General features: G+C 53.0%; 1 protein-coding gene across 3 annotated transcripts in view; it reads right to left on the reverse strand.

Moving 5' to 3' along the window:
• Positions 1–18,087, reverse strand: part of TRIM62 (tripartite motif containing 62) — a 29,903-nt gene extending 11,816 nt beyond the window's left edge. The window contains exons 1-3 of one of the 3 annotated variants that reach the window (XM_055331864.1): positions 17,704–18,087; positions 16,728–17,162; positions 4,553–4,648 (exon numbers count right to left, since the gene is read on the reverse strand). In XM_055331864.1, coding sequence (XP_055187839.1) covers positions 4,553–4,648; positions 16,728–17,135 — 504 coding nt within the window. In that variant the 5' untranslated portion in view covers positions 17,136–17,162; positions 17,704–18,087. Of the gene's footprint in view, positions 1–4,552; positions 4,649–16,727 lie in introns of all 3 variants that reach the window. The other 2 variants (XM_055331862.1, XM_055331861.1) reach the window with 2 other exon arrangements.
• Between the last annotated feature and the right edge of the window lie 2,430 nt (positions 18,088–20,517).

Genomic DNA, 20,517 nt, shown 5'->3' on the forward strand with positions numbered 1-20,517 from the left:
CCAGGTAGACCTTGGTGGTCACTCGATCTGTCCAGCCACCCTTGTGACCTCCTCGCCAAGAAACCAGAGATGGAGCTTAAAACGATGATCACAGGAGGCAAGACTGGACTTGCCTAGTTCTCTGCTCCGCGGGCACCACCAGGCCCAGGAGGGGCCCGCGTGGTGAAGGCCACAGGCTTCGGTGCCCAACAGCTCTGGGTCTCTAGCGTTGGCAAGCTCAGTCCCCTGATGTCTCTGACCCTGTCTTCTTTTCTGTGAGGGAGTAACATGACCACATCACAGGGTCCTGGGGAAGATTAATTGGGGGCATGTTCACAAAATGCATGGCATTGTTTGGGGTGCAGAGAAAGAGCCTGATTATTAAAAGGACCAATTCTAACAGGCACATCCTGGAAGTCTTCATTGAGAGGTGGCCTCTGAGCTGGGGCCCAGACTGGCAGGAAGTCCACTGGGGTTGCAGGGAGCAGCACGAGTCAGGACAGCACGGGGGTACGGGGGGTACGGAAGTGTGGCCAGGCTGCGGCAGCGTGCGGGACCTGCCTCTGCAATTTTACTTTGTGGGATTCTGGCTGGGAGTTCACAGAGTCAGAGACCCTGCTGTGTTCAGTGCCCAGGGCTCTGGTGGGAGGCTTGACAAAGGCTCAATTAGGGCCAGTTCCCTCCTGTCACGGCGGCAGGAAGAACTGCTGGCAGTGGGCCAGCCTCCCCGCGCATGCCCACCCAGAGCGCCAGACAGACAAAGGGGGCGGAGGAGAGGCTGGGGCTGCACAGCCAGCCTGCCTGTGGCCTCCCCGAGCCCCTCCCTGAACCGTGAGGCTTCCGTGCCGGTCACAGGTGGAGAAGATGAGGCCTGCCTTCCCTACCCCATCTGCTGCTGCCCCCTCAAAGGACCCTCAAATCCCACATCCACTCCTTCCAGCTCCTTCTCAACCTTCTATGGCAGTGTTTGGCACACTGGGCAGTCCCTACTAGCTGCAGGTTCTGGTTTGCCTCTCACCTCTGTGGTTGCTCCTTCCCGGCCAGCTCCTTCCCTTCTCATCTACATGTCCTCCTATATATTCCAGCCCCGCTGCATTGAGGATGCTGCTACGTCCTTATCTGTGGCCTAGCATGTCTTCTGAGCACCACATTCGTCTTTCCACCTGCCTCAACCACACATACTCCTGGGATCCCATAGGCCACCCAACTCTCTTGGTCCACAAGTCAACTCTGTGTCTTTGGCAACCAAACTCACTGCCACAGTGACCCTTCTAATGTGCAAAGCAGATCAAAGCCAATGCAGTTTAGGAACATTTCTTGGCTCCTTGATAAGTAGTAAAACACTAAATCCCTTAGCCTGGCTTCAAAGTCCTCAATCTGATCCCAACTTACCTCTTCAGTGCCGTTCTGTTGCAATTCCACCTGTCTAGGATGGACCCCCTCCTAACAAAATCTTTATTCAACAGGCAAACTCCTACTTATCCTGCAAGACCCAGACTGAAAGCTACCGCCTCTGTGATAACCTCCCTAACTTTTCCAGGCAATTAAATAGTTAAGTGTCTCCAAAGCATTCTGTAAATATTCTTAATACACAGTCTTACATTTTATGTGGCTCCAGCTAGTGAACAAACCCCTGGGGGTAAGAATGACGTCTTTCCCAGGCTTGAATTTCCTGTGCCCATCCCAGGGCCTGGCACAGGGCTGGCAGTCAAAATCTGCTTGAGAGGTGAAGGAGGAAGAATCTTGACAAAAATTGCTCTGCAGAGGTGGGTGCAGACTCCATCTTCTTTTTAGGATGGGGGCCTAGTATCTTCAGGACAAAAGAGGAAGGGCAGGAAGAGGGGGGAGAGGCAGGAAGGGGGCAGCTAAAAGTGGAATAACAGAGTGACAGCCATCCCAGGTGCCTCAAGTATGTCCCTGAAAAGTCTTCCCAATCTACCTGTCTTGCTGACCACACAGCCATAGATCTGGCTGAGGACATCCCAGCATATGGCTGGAATATGCATTAGGTTCTGACAAAACTGGATAGTAAGCTCCCAATTAACCACATACTACTAGCTATGGGGCCGTAGGCTGGTTTCTCAACCTCCTTGTACCTCAGTTTCCTTGCCAATAGAGTGGAGATAAGATTCCTACCTCAAAAGGTGTCCCCCTCACCACACACACACACACACACACACACACACACACACGCTCATTTGTTCTACAACTATTTATTGTGTGGGAAGCACTGTGCTGGGTTCTGAGGAGTCCTGCTGTCGCAGAGGTGACATTCTGTGGGGTTCAGTGAGACAATGAATGGGAAACACAATTACCAGCACAGAGAAAGGTTCAGCTCAATCGGTGTGCCCCATTTATTCTAGTTTTTTCTAGGGCAGAGCCACCCCCACCCCACCCCCCATCCCTTTTGTGCTGTGGCTGAGAAAGCGGCCCCTACCCAGCCCACCACGGCCCTGGGAATACACTGGGGCTCCGAGGAACCGGGGCCGTTTCAGAAGAACACCCTGCCAAGAATGCGTCACTTGGTCAGCCCCGACCAAGGAAAACACTGGGCCCAGGGAGGGAGTTCAGACAGGCCCTCAGGCCGGGCCATTGGAGGGGCAGGCGCTGCAGGAAAGCCGAGTCAGGCACCAGGTGAAATATGACCTCCAAAGCATCCATAGGCATTTCTTGTATAAACACCCCAGTCCAGACAGGAAGCAGGGCTGGGGGAACTGGAGGGGGAGGTGGCCCCACAGGACCCCCCAGAGGTAGACAGATGGACAGGAAAGCAGGGGAGGAAAAGGTCAGTGGAGAAAAACAATGGGGAGTGGAGAGGAGAGAACACTAGAGAAAAAACTAGACTATAATACTCCGCTCTCATTCACATAGTCTTCCATTTGCTTCTCTTCACCTGAGGGTTCAGAATCACCAGGAAAATGGGGAAACTGAGGCTGTGGAAGGCAAACAGGCTAGATAGAGTCCTTTGTTTCTCATTTATTGCCTGCTGAGGGTCCTGCCTGCAGGCGCTCCAGAATGTTTTCCAAAGAAATGTTTGTCGTGACCTCCCTGAGACCCCACACGGGTTGGTGGCCAAGCTGGGGCACAGAACTGGATCTCCAATGGCCTCTCCAGGCCTCAGGGTGACCCCCAGAGGTCCAGAGCATTCCTAAGGCTCTAGTTCAGCTGCTAGTGGCAGCTGCACCCCTGCTAGCTAGTGGGACCAGACTGAAATCATCATAGAGCTTAGCGGCTGGGCCTGGGTCCCCAAGTCTTGGTCCCAGAAAGGGCATCAATCAAAGCTCACCAGTTGGTGAGACATTTGTGTGTGTGTGGGGGGGACTCAGAGGGAGGCCCTGGGATCCAGAACTTCAGGGCCAGAAGAAGCTTGGCAGAGTCTCCAGTGTACAAATGGGAAAGACTGGGGTTCCAGAAAAGTATGCAGTTTACCCAAAGTCACATAGCGAGTTAGTGGCTGGATCAGAATCCAGGGCCTCCCTCTCAGGTCAAGAAAAGGCCTTTCTGTCACGCCTGGGTAGCTCAGTGGTTGAGTGTCTGCCTTTGGCTCAGAGTGTGATCCCCAGGTCCTGGGATCCTGCCCTGCTTCAGGCTCCCTACAGGAAGCCTGCTTCTCCCTCTGCCTGTGTCTCTGCCTCTCTCTGTGTATCTCTCCTGAATAAATAAATAAAATCTTAAAAAGAGAAAGAAAAGAAAAGAAAAAGCCTTTCTTTTCAAACCACTGCAGCCAGAGACTACAGGGTTTGGCACTACCTTACAGTAAGTTCATATCCTCACAGTCTAAGTTTAAGAGAGATACCAAGGCCGGGCCACAAATCAACAGGAGGACTTCAAGGGAACAGGCTCAGGGCTGGCTCCTCTGGTGACAGGCGAGTATGTTTAATAAGACCAGAGTTAAGAGAAACTAGGTACATTCTCCCAGCCCTGCAAGACTGGTCCCTGGTCCCACCTCACTCAGAGCAGGACAGGGAAAAGGGTCCTACCGGTAAGGCCAGGCACCAGTCCGAGTCCCTCCCTCAGTCCTAGGAGTGAGTCCATCTCACTCACTTACATAAAGAAGATGTGGTCTATGTATACAATGGAATATTCCTCAGCCATTAGAAACGACAAATACCCACTATTTGCTTCCACGTGGAGGGACCTGGAGGGCGTTATGCTGAGTGAAATAAGTCAATCGGAAAAGGACAAACATTATATGGTCTCATTCATTTAGGGAATATAAAAATTAGTGAAAGGGAATAAAGGGAAAGGAGAGAAGATGAGTGAAAATATCAGTGAGGGTGACAAAACATGAGAGACACCTAACTCTGGGAAATGAACAAGGGGTAGTGGAAGGGGAGGTGGGCGGGGGGTTGGGGTGACTGGGTGATGGGCACTGAGGGGGACACTTGGGCGGGATGAGCACTGGGTGTTATGCTGTATGTTGGCAAATTGAACTCCGATAAAAAAATTTAAAAAACCAAACCTTACATCAGGGTAAGCCCCGCCCCTCGCATAATTGGCACCTTTAAGCCCCGCCCCTCCTAACAGGCCCCGCCCACCAGCAGGCCCCGCCCCGCGCCCAGGCCGCTCTCACCTTGGTCTCGGCCAACTGTCGCTTGAGCAGCTGCAGCGCCTCGGTGTGCTCCCGCTCGCTGTCCTGAAGGGCCTGGAGCTGTTCCTTCAGCTCCCTCTGGGAGGACACAAGGCCGGGATGGGGGCCGGGCCCAACGCCGTGCTCCGCGCACGGTTCAGCCACCCCACGCCCCCCAGGTACCGAGGCGGCTTTCACCTGGAGTTTGCAACACCCTCCTCTCCAGCCATCCCAGCAGCCCGCGGGCTCCCTGTCTGCACCCGCCTCTCCATACATTCCGCCCCAGCCTCATGTGAGGAGACTCCCCGGCTTGGAATCCGCTCGTGGGTACCAAGGTACCCCTGTCCGCCGCCACGACTAAGCGTCCAGGGGGCTAGGCCTGTTCTCAGTCCTGTGCTCGCGCTGGGTCATTTAATCCCCTCAACAGCACAGAGGAAGACACTCTTACTACCTCCATCTTCTGATGGAAAAATGGGTACAGAGAGGTCATGAAACTGGCTCAAAAGCTTGCAGCTAAGCAAGTATGGGTAAAATCATATTTGCAATTCAAGCAGTCTGGTTCTGGAGACCCCGATCTTGACGTCAGGTGACATGTTTTCTACAGTGATGACACCCATAACAAACGGCGACAAAAATCCACTATACAACATAGGGAAACCTTAAAGCCACGATTAGTATTACTGATTTTCCCCTTTACCTCAGGTTCCAGTAGAGCTTAGCATGACACTGCGAGTAATCCTGTTTTTAAGAATTTGATATGGGCAGCCCCGGTGGTGCAGCAGTTTAGCGCCGCCTGCAGCCTGGGGTGTGATCCTGGGGACCCGGGATCGAGTCCCACATCGGGCTCCCTGCACCGAGCCTGCTTCTCCCTCTGCCTGTTCCTCTGCCCCCCTCTCTCTCTGTGTCTCTATGAATAAATAAAATCTTTAAAAATAAAAAGAATTTGATATTATGTTCATCATGGGGCTTTTTGCTTTACTATTGGTTTTTAAAAATTGCATTAAATATTATCCATTTCAATCATTGAGTTTGGGGGATGCCTGCTTCAATGCTGCGCCTCACCCTGGTCCCACACCTGTCTTCACCGTCCATCTCCCCTGACTCCCACACAGCCAGGCAGCCTTCTTTCTGTTGCTCCATCACGGGCTTGTCTCAGCCTCATGATTTTGCCCTTGCTGTTTCCTTTGGCCAGTGCACTCCACTCGGATTTTCTCCTCGTGATTCCTTTACGTCATTAACATATCAGCTCAGATGCCATGTCCTCAGGAAGGTCTCCATGTACAGCATCATCCTCTACACCCTCTGTCCCACATCCTGTTTCGAGGTCTTTCTGGCACCTTCTGCTGTCTGAGATGCTCTTACTCGCCTGACAGGTGCTTGTCTCATCCACAGCACTATGACTATCATGAGGGTAGGAGTCTTGTTGGGCTTGCTTGTCTTTAGAACAGTGCTCCACACACAGTAGGGCCTCAACGAATATTTGTCAAATGAATGAATGTGGTGTAGAGGTGGGTACCACCATGACAAGTCCAGCTATCTGCATGTATGGGGCATTTGGCCCACTGTATCATAACTGGTTCTCCTGTCTGTCCCCAGGGCCTCCCCTTATGAGCCCATGAGTTCAGTGGGGCAGGCCCTTACCATTTCCTGCTCCACAGCCCCTACAGCTATCAATGGCCTGGCAACAAGATGGGGCTCCAGGAAGTTTGCTTTGTGGATGAATGTCCATGGAAACAGCCTCTGAGCAGGACCTGGGTTTCCCCAGTCAGCCTGGGCTGCAAGAGATGCCAGGGAGCTGCCTTACCTGTTCACCCTCACCTCCCTCCTACTCACTCAGCTCATCATAGCAGGGAGGGCCCTTGGGAAACATCTGGCCCAGCTAATTTTACAGAATAGGTAGCAACATGGGAAGATAATTATGATGACATGCTAAGGGAAACATGCAGAAATTATCTTTGCTTATTACTCTTTGGTCATGCAACAAACATTGAGCAACTACTATGTGCCAGACACTGTTGAGGCTCTGGTGACACAGCAGAGAGCAAGACAGACAGTCCACATCCATAAGGACCATCCAGTGTGGCAGGGAAGAGACATACTGAGCAAGGAAAAGAACAAAATAACCAGGTGATTTTTGGATTCTGGTCTGTGCTCTAGAGAAAATAAAGCAGTGCAGGAGGGGCCCATGTGTGGCGAGAGTGGTCAGGGAAGGCTTCTTTTCTTTGAGCTGTCACCTGAGATGACACAGGATGGGGAGGGGCCAGCCTTGGAAACAGTTAGAAGGGACACTGGGAGCAGCTCATGCTGTGACAGCAGAGCTCCCACAGAAGGACGGCTGCAACTCTGCGAGCCGCCTCAGGCCACAAGGCAGCTGTAAAGATGGAAGTTACAAGCTGAAACCAGAGGGGTAAGAGGAGGGAGCCTGGGTCCCTGATGACTGTGGGACCCACAGCCACAGCACACAGTCAGCCACAGCATCACTGCTCAGTGGTGAGCTAGGGCGCTGGCCCTCCAAAAAAAACAAAAACAAAAACAAAACCCTGATTTATAGTGTTTGCCAATTTCTGTGGTGTAAATGCTTTCACTAAAGCCAATTTCAAGTGCTCAATGCAAGGTCACTGGACACAGACTGAGAAGACACTAGCACAGTCAGCTCACAGGAACCCGAGGAGGCTGGCTCCACCACTCACTGCCTGGGGGCCTTTCCTATAGGCATGTTGTACAGAAGACAGAAACACACACCATCTAATTGTGGCTGCTTAGCCAGGTGTCTGTCTGTTACTAACAGCCAAGAGTCATTCCTAACAGGTTCATGGGCATCTGAGTCATTGGAGCAGACGAATCTCATTCACCTGACAGTACAGAATGAATGCTCCTCAGGCCCTTCCTGATGGCCTGCATCTGTCCAGCTTGGGACATGGTGAACAGACATGCAGGTATCTGAGGGATGAGCTGAGTGTGACAATCCCCCCTCCCCTCCAATGTCCTCATGGGTCCACATAAGACTCAGCTCCCCAAGCAGCTCCTCCTAGTATAAGAAAACTGCCCTGGAGGTAGAGTTCCTCACATTGCTGAGGGCACCCAAGAGACTTGGACAAATTTCTCCCTGCTTCCAGGGGCGAGGAATGAGGGGAGCAGACCTGCCTCTTTCTACCGGACCCTGGGAGCAACAGAGCCCTCCTCTGCCCATTCCACAAACATGGGCAGAGGCCTCCTTGGCCCACGTGATCCTGTGTCAGCAACAGACAGAAGGATGAGGGACAAGCCCCAACCCATGATGTTTCAGGAGGGGTGCTAATGAGTTAGTTGGGGTGGGGGTAGACAGGGACACATGCATTAACATGACAGAGAATGCAGGAATAGAGATAGGGGACACCAGGCTTGCTGCTCTTCCCATGTCGCCATCTCAGTGAAGGCCACCCCACCCCTACTGCCATCCAAACAAGAAATCTGGGAGTCGTCCTTGACACTGCCCATCCACCAATGCAACCAGTCATCAGGTTTGTCTTGGCAGCTACTGTCTCCTGTCCTCACCTTCCCCTGGTTCGGTTTTCACCTCTGCTTTTCTGAGCTATGACCCTAGGCTCCCCTCCGCCCTTGTACTCTTCAAGTGCCCCAGAGAGCAGCTGGAATGACTGCTCCACCAGACACATCTGTGCGTTCTTCTTCCCCATTCCCCATGGCAGGAGTTCCACGGCATCTGAAAAGGTGAGCATGAAGCCTGAGCATGGCATTCAGGCCTTCACCACTGGCCCCAAACTTCTGCTCCAGCCTGGTCTCTTGGTCCAGACCTGCACTGTCCAAGACAGCAGCCATTAGCCATGTGCGGCTACTAAAGTTAAAATGATTTGGAATTAAATAAAACTGAAACTCAGTTCCTCAGTGGCACCGAAGTGTTGGGTTACACATTTCAAGTGCACGTGAGCCACATGTGACTGGTGGCTCCTGTCTCACACAGCACAGATGTGGAACACCAGGAACCGTCTGGTTAAACCCTCCAGATTTCTGTAACAGGAAACTGAGGTCTACGAGAAGGGACTGACTGGCCTGTGGCCACACAGCTTGACAGAAGAGAACCAACCAGAAAATGGACCACCAGCAGAAGTGAGACAGGAAACAGGAAGCTCTAAGTGGTAGAGGGAGCTCAGAAGGGCAGTGGTGACGTTCAGCTTCACAGGTGCAGGTCACGTAATTCTCACAACAGCCTCATAAGGTGAGTGCCTTTGTCACCTCCATCTCACAGAGGGGGAAACAGAGGCTCAGAGAGGTCAGACAGCTTCCCTGAGGTCACACACACTTTCCAAATCTGTAAAGTGCAGCTAATACCAGTGTTGGCTCTGTGGTTGTAAGGATCAGACAACTTAATTCATGACCTGACGTGATGCACAGGGTATACTCAGTCACTCTTAGGGTGCTGTCATTGTCATCATAATCATCCCAATTTCCTGTGAAATAGGGAGTCAGAACCAGCAGAGCTGCCAGGAGAGAGTGTATTTCTGATGGAAGGCCCGGGGAAGATGGATGGACAGGCAGCGTTCCTTCACGTCTCCTGGGTGGGGCCTGAGCATCCTGGGTGGAGAGACTAGTTGAGCAGGGGCACACCTGGTATGTGCAGGAAGTGGGGGGCAGCTGGGGATGACAGGAACCCGCTATGGATGGGCGGGTAGAGTCACAAGCTGGGAAGGCTGGGGTGGAGGGGGAGGAGACCTTGAAGGTCAGCTTGGGGGAGCTGGGCTCTGCAGGTCCCATCAGAGCAGGATGTCAGGAGGAGGAGGGTCAGGAGGGACCAACCATAGAGGGCAGAACCACAGCTCTGTACCCCTTCCTTTGGAGTGGGAACAGAGTCAGGGCTGGCGCAGACCTGAGTAGACAATTATGCAAATGTCAGCTGGGAGCCTCTGGGGCTCCCAGAGGTTTGGAGAGGCCAGGACTGGGGCAGCAGCTGGGGGGAGGACAGAGAGCCAGGGCTCATATGCTCCCAATGCCAGACCTCCCCTCCTGTGGGGCCACCCTCTCCCAGCCTAGAAAACAAAGTTGCTGCAGGAAGCCATTGCCTGAAGACTTCAGGGACCCCTTCTCACCCCTGTCACCAAGCAGGGCTGCCCGGAGGGGACAGCATGAACTCTGGCATCAGGGAAACCTGGGTTTGAATCCGGCTGTGTGACCCTGAGCAGATCACCTCTTCCCCTCTCAGGGCCCACCTCTGGGAGCCTTATCTATAAAATGGGGATCAGAACCACCCATGGGGTCATGGTGGGACCCCACGAAAGGGCCAGCGTGCTGCCAGCATGCGCAGGTGCCTGAGCCCCCTCCCCTTCTCGCACTTCGGCACTGCTCTCCCTCCTGCTCTAACCTAAGGACGCCAGATATCTTAACATGGCAAACTGAACTTGCCCCCAGCTTTTTCCTCTCCTCGTCCCTCTTCCATGCCCAGAACCCCTGATGCTCCTACTCCCCCAACAGGCCTGAACTCCTGCATGTCCTCTCTCTCTCTGAGCCTCACCCCTCTGGGACCACCTGCAGCCTCTCGCAAGGCCTCCTGGCTGTTCCCCTCTTGCCCCCCCAGGCTCTCCCAGCCCTCCAACTGCCCACTGCCCATCACATAGATCTGACTGGGCCCCGCTTGTCAGCTCAGACCTGTTCCTGACTCCCCAGCATCTCTGGGAACAGATCCAAGCTCCCCAGGGTGGGGGTGGGAGACTGTTCAAGGCCCTTTCAGAGCCGGTGCAACATCTCTTTCCCGTTCCTGCCTGGCCCCAGGCACCCTCCCCTCTGACCACAACTAACCGCCAGCTCATCTCTATGCCTGTCCCTGGTCTGACCACCTGAGTGAGTTCCAGTTCCAGCAACACTTACTGGTTCCGGGGCAGCAGGCACAATTTCTGAGCCTCAGTTTCCTCATTGGTAAATGAGGACCCACCTCACAGGTTGGCCGTGAGGATTCAGGGAGTGCGCCAGCCAAAGCACTTGACCTGCCCCTGCACTCTGCACCCAGGTGATGGGGGCCGTGGATCGCATTTATTTCCTGTGTCCACGATGTCGTCTCTCTCTGATCTCAGCTCAACTGTTAGCCCCACGGAGGCCTGGACAACTCCCAGTTACAGCCACAGGAGCCTGGGACGTGACCTCGCAGCTTATGGCCCCTCCCCCCAAACCACAAAGCAGAGCCAGGGCTCCTTCAGCTCTCTCCTGGGCCTGGCACACAGCCTGGCCCTCAGCTGCCACAGCAGGAGTGCTGAGTGAAGAAATTATTGACTGAATCCCTGAGTTCAAGATGGAACCCACCTCCAAATCCTCTATACCCACCCCGGCGTCCAAGCAGAGCTCAAGGTGCAGAAAGTAAATGATGCTCTGTCGTGGTCTCTGAGGCCCCCTCTGCCTTCAGATGTTCCCTGAGGCAGTTAGGATGTTGGTGAGGAAGGTGAGTTCTGAGCCAGACAGACTGGAGTCTGAGTGCCTGGCTCTGGCTCCCACTGGCATCCTCCCACACCCATTCCATCTGGGCAAGTTACAGAACCTCTCAGCCTCAATGTCTTCATCTGTCAAATGGTGCTGGTGCTGGTCCCACACAAGGAATTGGGAAGGAAGAAGGATTTAATGCCCATCACAGCACCTAGCACACAACCAGTGCCCAATAAACTTTGGCTAGTGTTTTCCTTAGAGTTGTTTTTATTTCTGTTGTCATCGCCTACCAGATCCTTTGCTTTCTATGAAATAAACATCCCGAGGCCACCCAGGTTCAAGTCTCTACGCTGTGGCCTATGCTTAGCCAAGATGTCCTGGATGAACATTCCTGGCGGCCCACAGACACCTGTGAGGACAGAAGTCGAGATGCCAATAGGCAGCCCTGAGTTTGACTCATGGCCAGACTCGCCTCCATGGAGGCTGCTGTTTGCACATAAATCGTGTCCTCTGCTGGGAAAAGTAACAGCAGAGTCTGCTTCCCTGGAACACAAACAACCTGGCTGCCTCCCTGTCCATGGCACCAAATAAAGTGGCTTCACATCTGTTATCTGTTTGGATAGGCAGCAACTCTTTCTCTCTCTCTCTTTTACACATCAAGTGGCCAGTCTTGTTCTTACTTCTATTTCCCACATCAGGAAAGGGTGAGAGAAGGCAGTGCCCTCTACTCAGCTGAAAGAAGCTGGAGTCAGGATTTGAACCTGGTCCCCTAACCCTGCTCTTTCCCTATGTGGCTGTCACTACGCCCAGCTCGTCAGGGGTCCCAACCGAAGCAGATCCAGCACCATCTCCCCTGGTAGGACAGAGGCCTTGGGAGAGGCTCCAATGGTCACATGACACCTGGAGGGGGTGGCTGGGACTGAATGATCCTTTCTCTGGAAGCATGGAAGCTGAGGTCTCAGGCCAGAGAGCCGGATGCATGCCTGACCGAGATGACATCCAGCCACCTGCCCTTGGTGCATCAGCTAGCAGACAGTGTCCTTAGCCTGACTCTGTGCTGAGTTCTTGAAACACAAAGACAGGCAGGGAGGGGTGGGCAGGGGCAGGGGACAGGACCACTACCTGGCCCTCAGAGGCAGCCGGGAGGCCGTGAGTGGCCCAGTCAGACTGGCTTCTCATCCTGTCTCTGCCATTTCCCAGCTGGGTGACCGAACTCGGCACTCAATTCCTCTGAGCCTGTTTCTTTATCTGGAAGAGGAGCAAATGACAGGACCCACTTGACAGGGTTTTATGAAGATTAAATGAGGCAATACAAGAAAAGTGCTTAGTCTAGTCCCAGGCAATGGGCCAGGGCCCAATAGGTATTCGCTGAGAAGCCCTAAACCCTTCTGAGATGGGGTCCCTTCTTCCCTTTGGCTCTGTGGTCCGTGGCTCAGCAGTAGAAAAAAAAAAGGTAGGGTGGGGGAAAGCATGAACACACACACATACACACGCACGCACAAACATGCACACACATACTCACATGCTCTTCACACAATAAAAATTCTGAAGAATCACAAAGCAATTCTAACCATGTTTTCCTATGGGGTGAGATTATGGCAGAGACTTTAACTTTCAGGTTATATAGCTCTGTTGATATTTAATTTTACAATCAGAAACAATAAAGAGACTTAAAAATTGTTGTGTGCTACTCAGTGCCAGGCACAGTATCAGGCACTTTTGATACAGCATCCCTAACCCTTAGAACGTCCTTCTCAAGGAGGTCATATTATTCCCACGTTGTAGATGAGCAGGTTGAGGCTGAGAGAAGTAAAGCGACCTGATCAAGGACACAAAGCTCATCAGTGATGATGCCAGGATCTGACCCCAGTATTGGAATCAAGTTCAAAGCAATTCTGCTTGGCAGGTCAGGGAAAGCTTCAAGGAGGAGGTGATATTTGAGCAGAGCCTGGAAAGCTGATTAGGGCTTCTCTAGGGCAAGGTTCTCAACCAGGGGTGATTTTGATCCCAGGGGACATTTGATGAATCCTGGAGACGTTTTTGGCTGTCACAGCTTGGTGGAGTCGGAGGGGTGGGAGGGTGGGAAGCCTACTGGCTAGTGCTAGTGGTTAGAGGCCAGGGATACTCTTAAACATCCTATAATGCACAGGATTGTCTTGCACACAAAGACTTATCTGGCCCCGAATGTCAGAACTGCATGGTATGATAACACACTAGACTGTCATTTACTGAGTGCATTACTAAATTCTTGCAAATGTCATCTTGTTTAATCCATCTCCATTGCTGTCACTGAGGGACTTGAAGCTCAGAGATGGTAAGTTTTCTAAGGCCACACTGCCAGAAAATGGTAGCACTGGGATTGAAGCTGCCCAGGACAAAGCCAGAATTCTTAACCTTTCTGCTCTGCTACCTCCAGGATTTATAATAAATGTAAAATCTCCAACCACTAGGTGGGATATGAGGAGACTCCAGCTGAGCTCAGACGTGGCCTCCTCTGACCTCAGGCCTTGGGCAAGGTCCCCTCCCTCCTCTGCCATTTCTGCATCTGTCAACTGAGGGTGGCACCAAAAGATCTCCAAGGCCCTGCCAGCTCTGAGTTTGTTATTCTCCAGGAGAGGGGCCCAAGCCCAGGCTCCAGTAGCCCTGGGGACAGAAGCACCACTGGGAGGGGAGGGGGTATGTCGGGCAGACTCAGCCTCATTCCCAGTGCACAAATAGCTAATGAGCCCTGCTCTGTTGATTATGTTACCCCACAAGGAGAGAGAGGCAGGTGGGGTGGGGAGTGGCTTGAACCTCATCCAGGAGCTTACCTCTCCCGTGGGGAAGGCATGTGTCTCTGCCACCTTCTTGCCACACCCAAAGAAGGCACCAAAGCAAGGCCTCCTTCTCAGGCAAGAGAGACAGGTCTGGGCATTTGCCCAGGTGGGCACGTGAGTTCTTACAGGTAGAAGGAGAAGGGATGGGAGTGCATGCTGACCCAGCCCCTACCATGTGCCAAGCATCTCAAACAGCAAGTTCACCTCAGGTCAGCCTCCTGAAGTCCTGGTAGGAAGGAATCCGGTTTACAGACCAGAGACTCAAGGCTTATGTGAAGGGACTTTCCGAGTCACACAGACAGTGCTGAAAGAAGGTTTGGAACCCAAGACTGTCTGACCACAGGACAGTACAGAAGTTAGGTAAGTGGCAGTCCTGTTCTCTTCACCGAGGAGTAAAAGTGTTTCAGTAACATTTGGAGAAAATATATATTTAACTTCTTCTGCATTTCCCAGGACACAGAATGGATTGTAAAAAAAACAAAACACAATCGCTCTGATGTCCTGGTTTGCAGACAGGGGAACCCAGGCTCAGTAGGCAGAGGCCTCTCTAGCTGGAAAGTCAGTCAGGGAGAGGAGGGGCTAAGTGGCAGAGGAGGGATCTGGCTGGGGCAGGTGGAGCTTTCTAGTCTGGCTCTTTGTGGTAGTGTGGCTTTGGGGGACTCATATCACCTCTCTGGACCTTAGTCTCCACACCTATGTTGGGAAGAGGCTGGACAGATGGTTTCAGGGTCTCTTCAAGCCCTCACAACCTGCACTCAGCCATGTCAGAGGTTCTCTCCTTCCTGTTTATGTGACTTCACAGATGGAGAGATGGGGATACCAGGACCCAGGACCAAAGGCTCTGGGGACAGAGGGCCAATGTCAGCCTGTGCGAGCTCCCAGAGCCCCTAACTCTTGCTCTCCAGCCTCAGAGCCAGAAAGGGAGGGAGTCAGTCACAGTTTGGTGATGAAAGGGGCAGGGAGGGAGAGATGATGAACATGGGGCCATTTCTCATCTGCTAAGTGCAGGTTGATTCGCAGAGACTCATGTACAAGGTGGGGAGGGTGGCGGGGAAACACCTCCTACAACATAGGGAAAAGTAGTAATTCAGATGCTTAAGCATCTCAAGAGCCAGGGAACTTACTACCTGCCAAGTTAGGCCACTGCATATTCAAAAAATGTCTGAGTGAAAAATCTTCTGCTTCCAAAGGCTTCCACAGTCTGGGCCAGCTCAGGCCAGAATTGATCATTCATTATTCAGACTTTACTGATGAGTACGGATGTGCCAGGCTTTGGGGCCATAGATATGATGAATTAGAGACTGTCCCTGCTCTTTGGGAACTGTGTGCTAGACTGGTATCCCAAGGCCAAAGACACAGGACCGGTGGATGGAAATAGTTTAGGTTGAGGAGAAGATTCTAGACTTCCACGTTGAAATAAGCTTGGGTGCCATTTTAGTAAACACATTAAGTGGATTTCTTTGCTACAAGATTTCTCCAAACCTTTAATATGCAAAATGTACATGGAGAGTCCTCCAAGGGGGGTGTAGAGAATATACTATATTTCCCCAATATAGCTGATGTGGGAACACTACTTTTAAAAACAGCATACTTATTAACAGAGGATATTTGGGGAAATGCAGCTCTAATACTCTTTCTTTCTTTCTTTCTTTCTTTCTTTCTTTCTTTCTTTCTTTCTTTCTTTCTTTCTTTCTTTCTTTCTCTTTTTTTTTTTTGCCAGGGGAGCTTGGGGAAGCCTTATACTGAGAGGACATTTGAGCTGGGCTTTGAGACTTGAATAGGAGTTGGTCAGTGAAGATGGGAAGGTTTAAGGGAGATCAATTATAGTGCCAGGCTGACTATGCTCAGGTTACCCTGCATATACTGTTTCATTTAGTCTTCAAAGGTCTTGATGTGAGTGACAGAGCCAAAGAGGTCATCAAAATCCTCTGGAGACTCCTAGAGATCCACCCCCTCCCTTTCTTGAATCACCTCATTGCAGGGCCTTATTCTCCTAATCTTGAGTCTTTTTTTTTTTAATTTTTTTTTATTTATTTATGATAGTCACAGAGAGAGAGGCAGAGACACAGGCAAAGGGAGAAGCAGGCTCCATGCACCGGGAGCCCGATGTGGGACTCGATCCCGGGTCTCCAGGATCGCGCCCCGGGCCAAAGGCAGGCGCCAAACCGCTGCGCCACCCAGGGATCCCCCTAATCTTGAGTCTTAAATCCTGTTCCCACTGTCAACCTGGCCTCTACTCTGGTTTAGACTCTAAATAGGTTTTACAGTACCAGGACTAGATCCCAGTTTTAACCCTTCACACACCCTGACCTAGCCCTGGCCCAATAACCTACCCTCTCAGCAGTTTGGGTGGCCATAACTTAGACTCTCTCTTAGATCTAGCCCTGACCTGCCCAGTGCAGTCTAGCCCTGGTGCTGCCCCCTAGGTCCTCATGCACACCTGATTGAGTGCTGCCCCGTGGTGTCCCAAGCCTGCCCCTCAGGTACTCCGAACAGTCCTGGACCTATTGCCGGATGGCGGCCCCGCTCCCTGTCCAGCCCCGATAGTGCTCCTATTCCCATCTGTGTCTTTGTCCCCACTCTGTCCCATTCATTTGTGGGTCCTGTCTTCAGGTCCGGCCCCCTGATCCCAGACAGTCCTGCCCTTGCCCAGCTCTAATTCGTCCTGGTCCCCAACTCTGCCCCAAGCCTCTGATCTCACTGGTCCCCCCACGCCACGGGTGACCCCTCCCCAACCAAGGACCCACCCCCACTTCTGGTTTGTCTCAGACCCGGGCGGGGACAGGCGGCCCGAGGCCCCGCCCCCTGCACCCCGCCCTCTCACCGCGGCCCCGCCCCGCCCCCGTCCCACACTAATCCTGATAGGGCCCTGACTGCGCCGGCGGCCCCGCCCCGAGGCAATTCCGACGCGGCCCCGCCCCGGCCCCGCCCCGGCCCCGCCCCGGCCCCGGCCCGCTCACCTGCAACTCTTCGAAGGCATCGTCGATGCCGGTGACCTGGTGCTGCTCGTGCAGCGCGGGCTCGTCGCAGAAGAAGCAGAGCAGCGCGCGGTCCGTGAGGCAGAAGAGCTTGACCTTGTCGTGCGCCTGGCAGGGTCGCGCGGCGCGGCGCGCGCTGAGGATGGCGTCCAGCGGGAAGGCGCTGTAGCGCTCCACGATGTTGGCCAGCTTGAGGCTGGGCGCGAGCGCGGGCTCGGCGAACGTGCGCCGGCACTCGGGGCAGTCGCGGGCGCCCTGCGCCTCCTGCCTCACCCAGTGCTCGGTGATGCAGCGGCGGCAGAAGTAGTGCTCACAGCCCAGGCTCACCGGGTCCTGGTAGATGCTCAGACAGATGGAGCAGAGCAGCTCGTCCTTGAGGCTGCACGCCATGGCGCTGGGGGCGGCGGAGAGGGGGCCCTGGGATGCAGGGGGGCGGCTGGGCGAGCGCGGCGCTGCCGGGGGCCGCACCGAGGGATGGGTGCGGGGAGCAGGCGAGGAGAGGCGGGAGTAGGAGCTGCAGAAGGAAGGGGGGCTGTCCGGGAGGGAAGGGGGGTACGCGAGGAAGAGGTGCAGGATAGATGGAGACTAGCCGGGATGCGAGTCCAGGAAGGTGGTCTCGAGGTAGTGGGTGACTCGGAGCGCTGGGTGCTGGAGGGAGGGCGCCGTAGGTGTCTGAGGGAAGGGGCTCCTGGCAAGGAGGTTCTAGAGGAAGGGACAGCCTGAAGGGGTGGGTTTTGGGATAAGAGGATCCAGGAGGGGGGCGGACGCCTTAGGGGGACTGAAATCCCGGGATGGGTGCAGTGGGGGGAGGGGGAGAAGCAGAGGATGGGGAATTCTGGGGAAGGGGGAAGCCAGGCGGAGCTGCGCCGCGGCTGTGCGTGGCAGAGGAGAGGAGGGGTGCGAGCGCGCTCAGCTGCCCGATCCCAGCCCCAAGACCCCGCCCGGCGCGGCCCCTTACCCCTGCCGGCTCAGCGGCCACTGCTCCGGTCCGAGCGCAGCCTCTCAACCCGGAACCAGCCGAGCGCGAGCTCCCGGCGGCAGTGACTCCCTCCCCGCCCCCGCGGGCCTGGCCCAGGCGACTCCGCCCCTACGGCGGGCGGGGGAGAGGAGAGGCGGGGCCAGGCCTCCAGCCTGCGGACCCCCTCTCCGCCCCCACCGTCCCCCCTACTCCCTGGGGACCGAAACCCAGCTGTTCTTTCAGGATCTGCACACGGAACAACATGCACGTCTCGCTTAGGGTCCCTGCGGCGGGTGAGGACAGCTAATTTAAGAGGATAACGAGTAAACAAGGAGCATCTTTCGAGATCATCCACTTGAAGAATTGGAGAAAATAATTTTTTATTAAAACAAGCAAGAATATGTCCTGTAATCTGTATAGAATACAACCTTTCCATAAAGTGTAAAGAGAAATGCCCTGCTTGCTTAGAGCAAGTTCAAGATTTCCTTTTCACTTTCTTTTTTTTTTTTTTAAGATTTTATTTACTTATTCATAAGAGACACAGAGGCAGAGGGAGAAGCAGGCTCCCTGGGGGAGCCCCAAGCAGGACTCCATCCCGGGACCCCGGGATCACGCCCTGAGCCAAAGGCTGATGCTCAACCACTGAGCCATCCAGGCTCCCTCCTCTTCACTTTCTTAAGGAGTGCTTGGTGGAGGGGGTGGGGCGGGGGTGGGGGGGCGGTTAGGAAGCTCTGGACGGCTACTGTTTAACCCAGAGTAGCCTCCATTCAGGAAACATTTCCAGAGCGCTATATTTGTGTGTGTGTGTGTGTGTGTGTGTGTGTGTGTGTGTGTGTGTGTGTGGCGGTTGGGGAGGGTGGAGCAGGAGAGAAGGAGAGAGTAATAGGAGACCTTATCTTGTCTGCCAGATGGAGAGGGGATAAGGGATTTCTAGAGGGGACAGCCGGTGCAAAAGCACAGAGGCGTGAAAGGGGAGGGCAATTTGAGGGAAGTGCAAGTAGTTCTGTTATGTTGGGGGGGGTGGGGAAGACAAGGAGGGGAGGGTGTTGTGGGTCGTGGTAAAATGTTTCCTGAAGGCACTGATCTTTCAAGCAGAGAAATGACTTGGCTGTGGGTTTCAGAGAGTTAGGGAGATGCTCCTTATACCATAAGCAAGGTGAAGGCAGGGACGTTTTCTGGTATGTCTGCATATGTGCAGTGCTTCCTATACATTAAAGTTGAGTAGCTGAGTAACAGCAGCAGAGATGTAGATTACAGGAAGAGAGACTGGCCCCAGTTAGATCACTGTTGTCATAGAGCCTGCCGGAGACCTGAACTGGGAGAAGGAGACAAGGCTAGGGTATTGAAAGTATAGACATTATGGAATCTAGTAAGGAATTGGATATGGGGGTGAGAGAGAAAGAGATATTGAACATGGCTCCCCAGTTTCTGCCTTCTCCAGACATGTCTTCACTAGAGTTATTGAGGTATGATTTAAGAAACAATTGGAAGTTTTGGAAGTTCACTCCCCTGCTGTTTATGTACCCTCCATATCATCACCTGGTCCTGTGCCTCCATCATTGCCAGAAACAAGTTGGTAACTCATGCAATAACCGTTCCTCGACTTTTCCTTGCAGTCAGAGCTGATTTTGTTCAGGTGAGTCCCTTCCCCATATGACCAAAGGAGGGCTGGCCCCAGTCCAATCTAAGAGTAAGTCGGCTATTGGTTCAAGTCCGTTGTAGTGGTTGCATTCCTCTTGCCAATAATAGTTTGGGCTTCAGACATGTGATACAGGTCGGTCTGAAAAACCAGAGGGCAAGGCAACTTCTGCTAAAGTCTGTCCCCTTTCAAAAACTCTGTCCGCTTTCCCAATTGTGGATGTGTTTGGTGGTGATGCTTGGAGCAGTACCAGCTAACTTGCTCCCAGTCTGAGGATGCAGCCAACACACGACTGAGGCTGGAAGAGTCCTAGGGAAGAAGGAATGGTGCTCTGATGCAGAGCCTAGACTTTTGGATATATGAGGTGGCCCACCTTATTGCTTAAACAAGTTAAATAGTGGTGTGCTGTCACTTGGCAACCGAAAGAATCCCCAGTAACACACTGGTATGCATCCCCAATATCTTTTTTTGTAAGAAGGGGAGGGTCTAAATTATTGAAGCATTAGAAGTGAAATAAAAAAAGGAAAAAAATAAAAGAAAAAAGGCTTGATGATGGATGGATGGGCTTTTTTTATTCAACTTGTAATCTACCCTCTTCTTCTATAGCAATATGGTAGTTGGCCAAATGGCTGGTCTGCTGGAGACCACACTTTGTAGTTGCTCTTGTTGCTGAGTGTGGCTTTGTGACTAAGTCCTTTCTTATAGAACATAAGTAGAAACAGTCCTTAAGGCATTGGGCTTTTGCTCTGCCACGCTCCATTTCCTCTTCCCTTGAGTTGGAACACAGATGTGCCAGGGACCCAGCTTCAATAATGCTTCAAAGGGGCTGATAGTGCAAAGATAAGGAAGGAACCCGAGCTCTGAATGACGACATGGAGTGTAATCACTCACCCATGTGCATGAAAGAAAGAGAAATAAACATCCATTTTTGGTAAGCCATTGCATTTTGGGTCTCTTTCTTGCAGCAGCGTGGCCTACCCCATGCTATCCCACTGCTGTGTTTAGAAGAAGCTCTGTTACTATGTGATGCTATTGTCTGAATCCTTTCAAATGGCTACGCCCCCTTGCTCTGTAGCTCCAATCCCTTCCCAAGGGTATGGAATATGGTTTTCTCTGGCTGTAAATCAGTCTCTTGACCTTTCGCAGTGCTTTCTACTTTTAGCCTTTTTACCTTT

This window comes from Nyctereutes procyonoides, unplaced genomic scaffold (assembly GCF_905146905.1).
Source record: "Nyctereutes procyonoides isolate TBG_1078 unplaced genomic scaffold, NYPRO_anot_genome, whole genome shotgun sequence".
Classification (NCBI taxonomy): domain Eukaryota; kingdom Metazoa; phylum Chordata; class Mammalia; order Carnivora; family Canidae; genus Nyctereutes; species Nyctereutes procyonoides.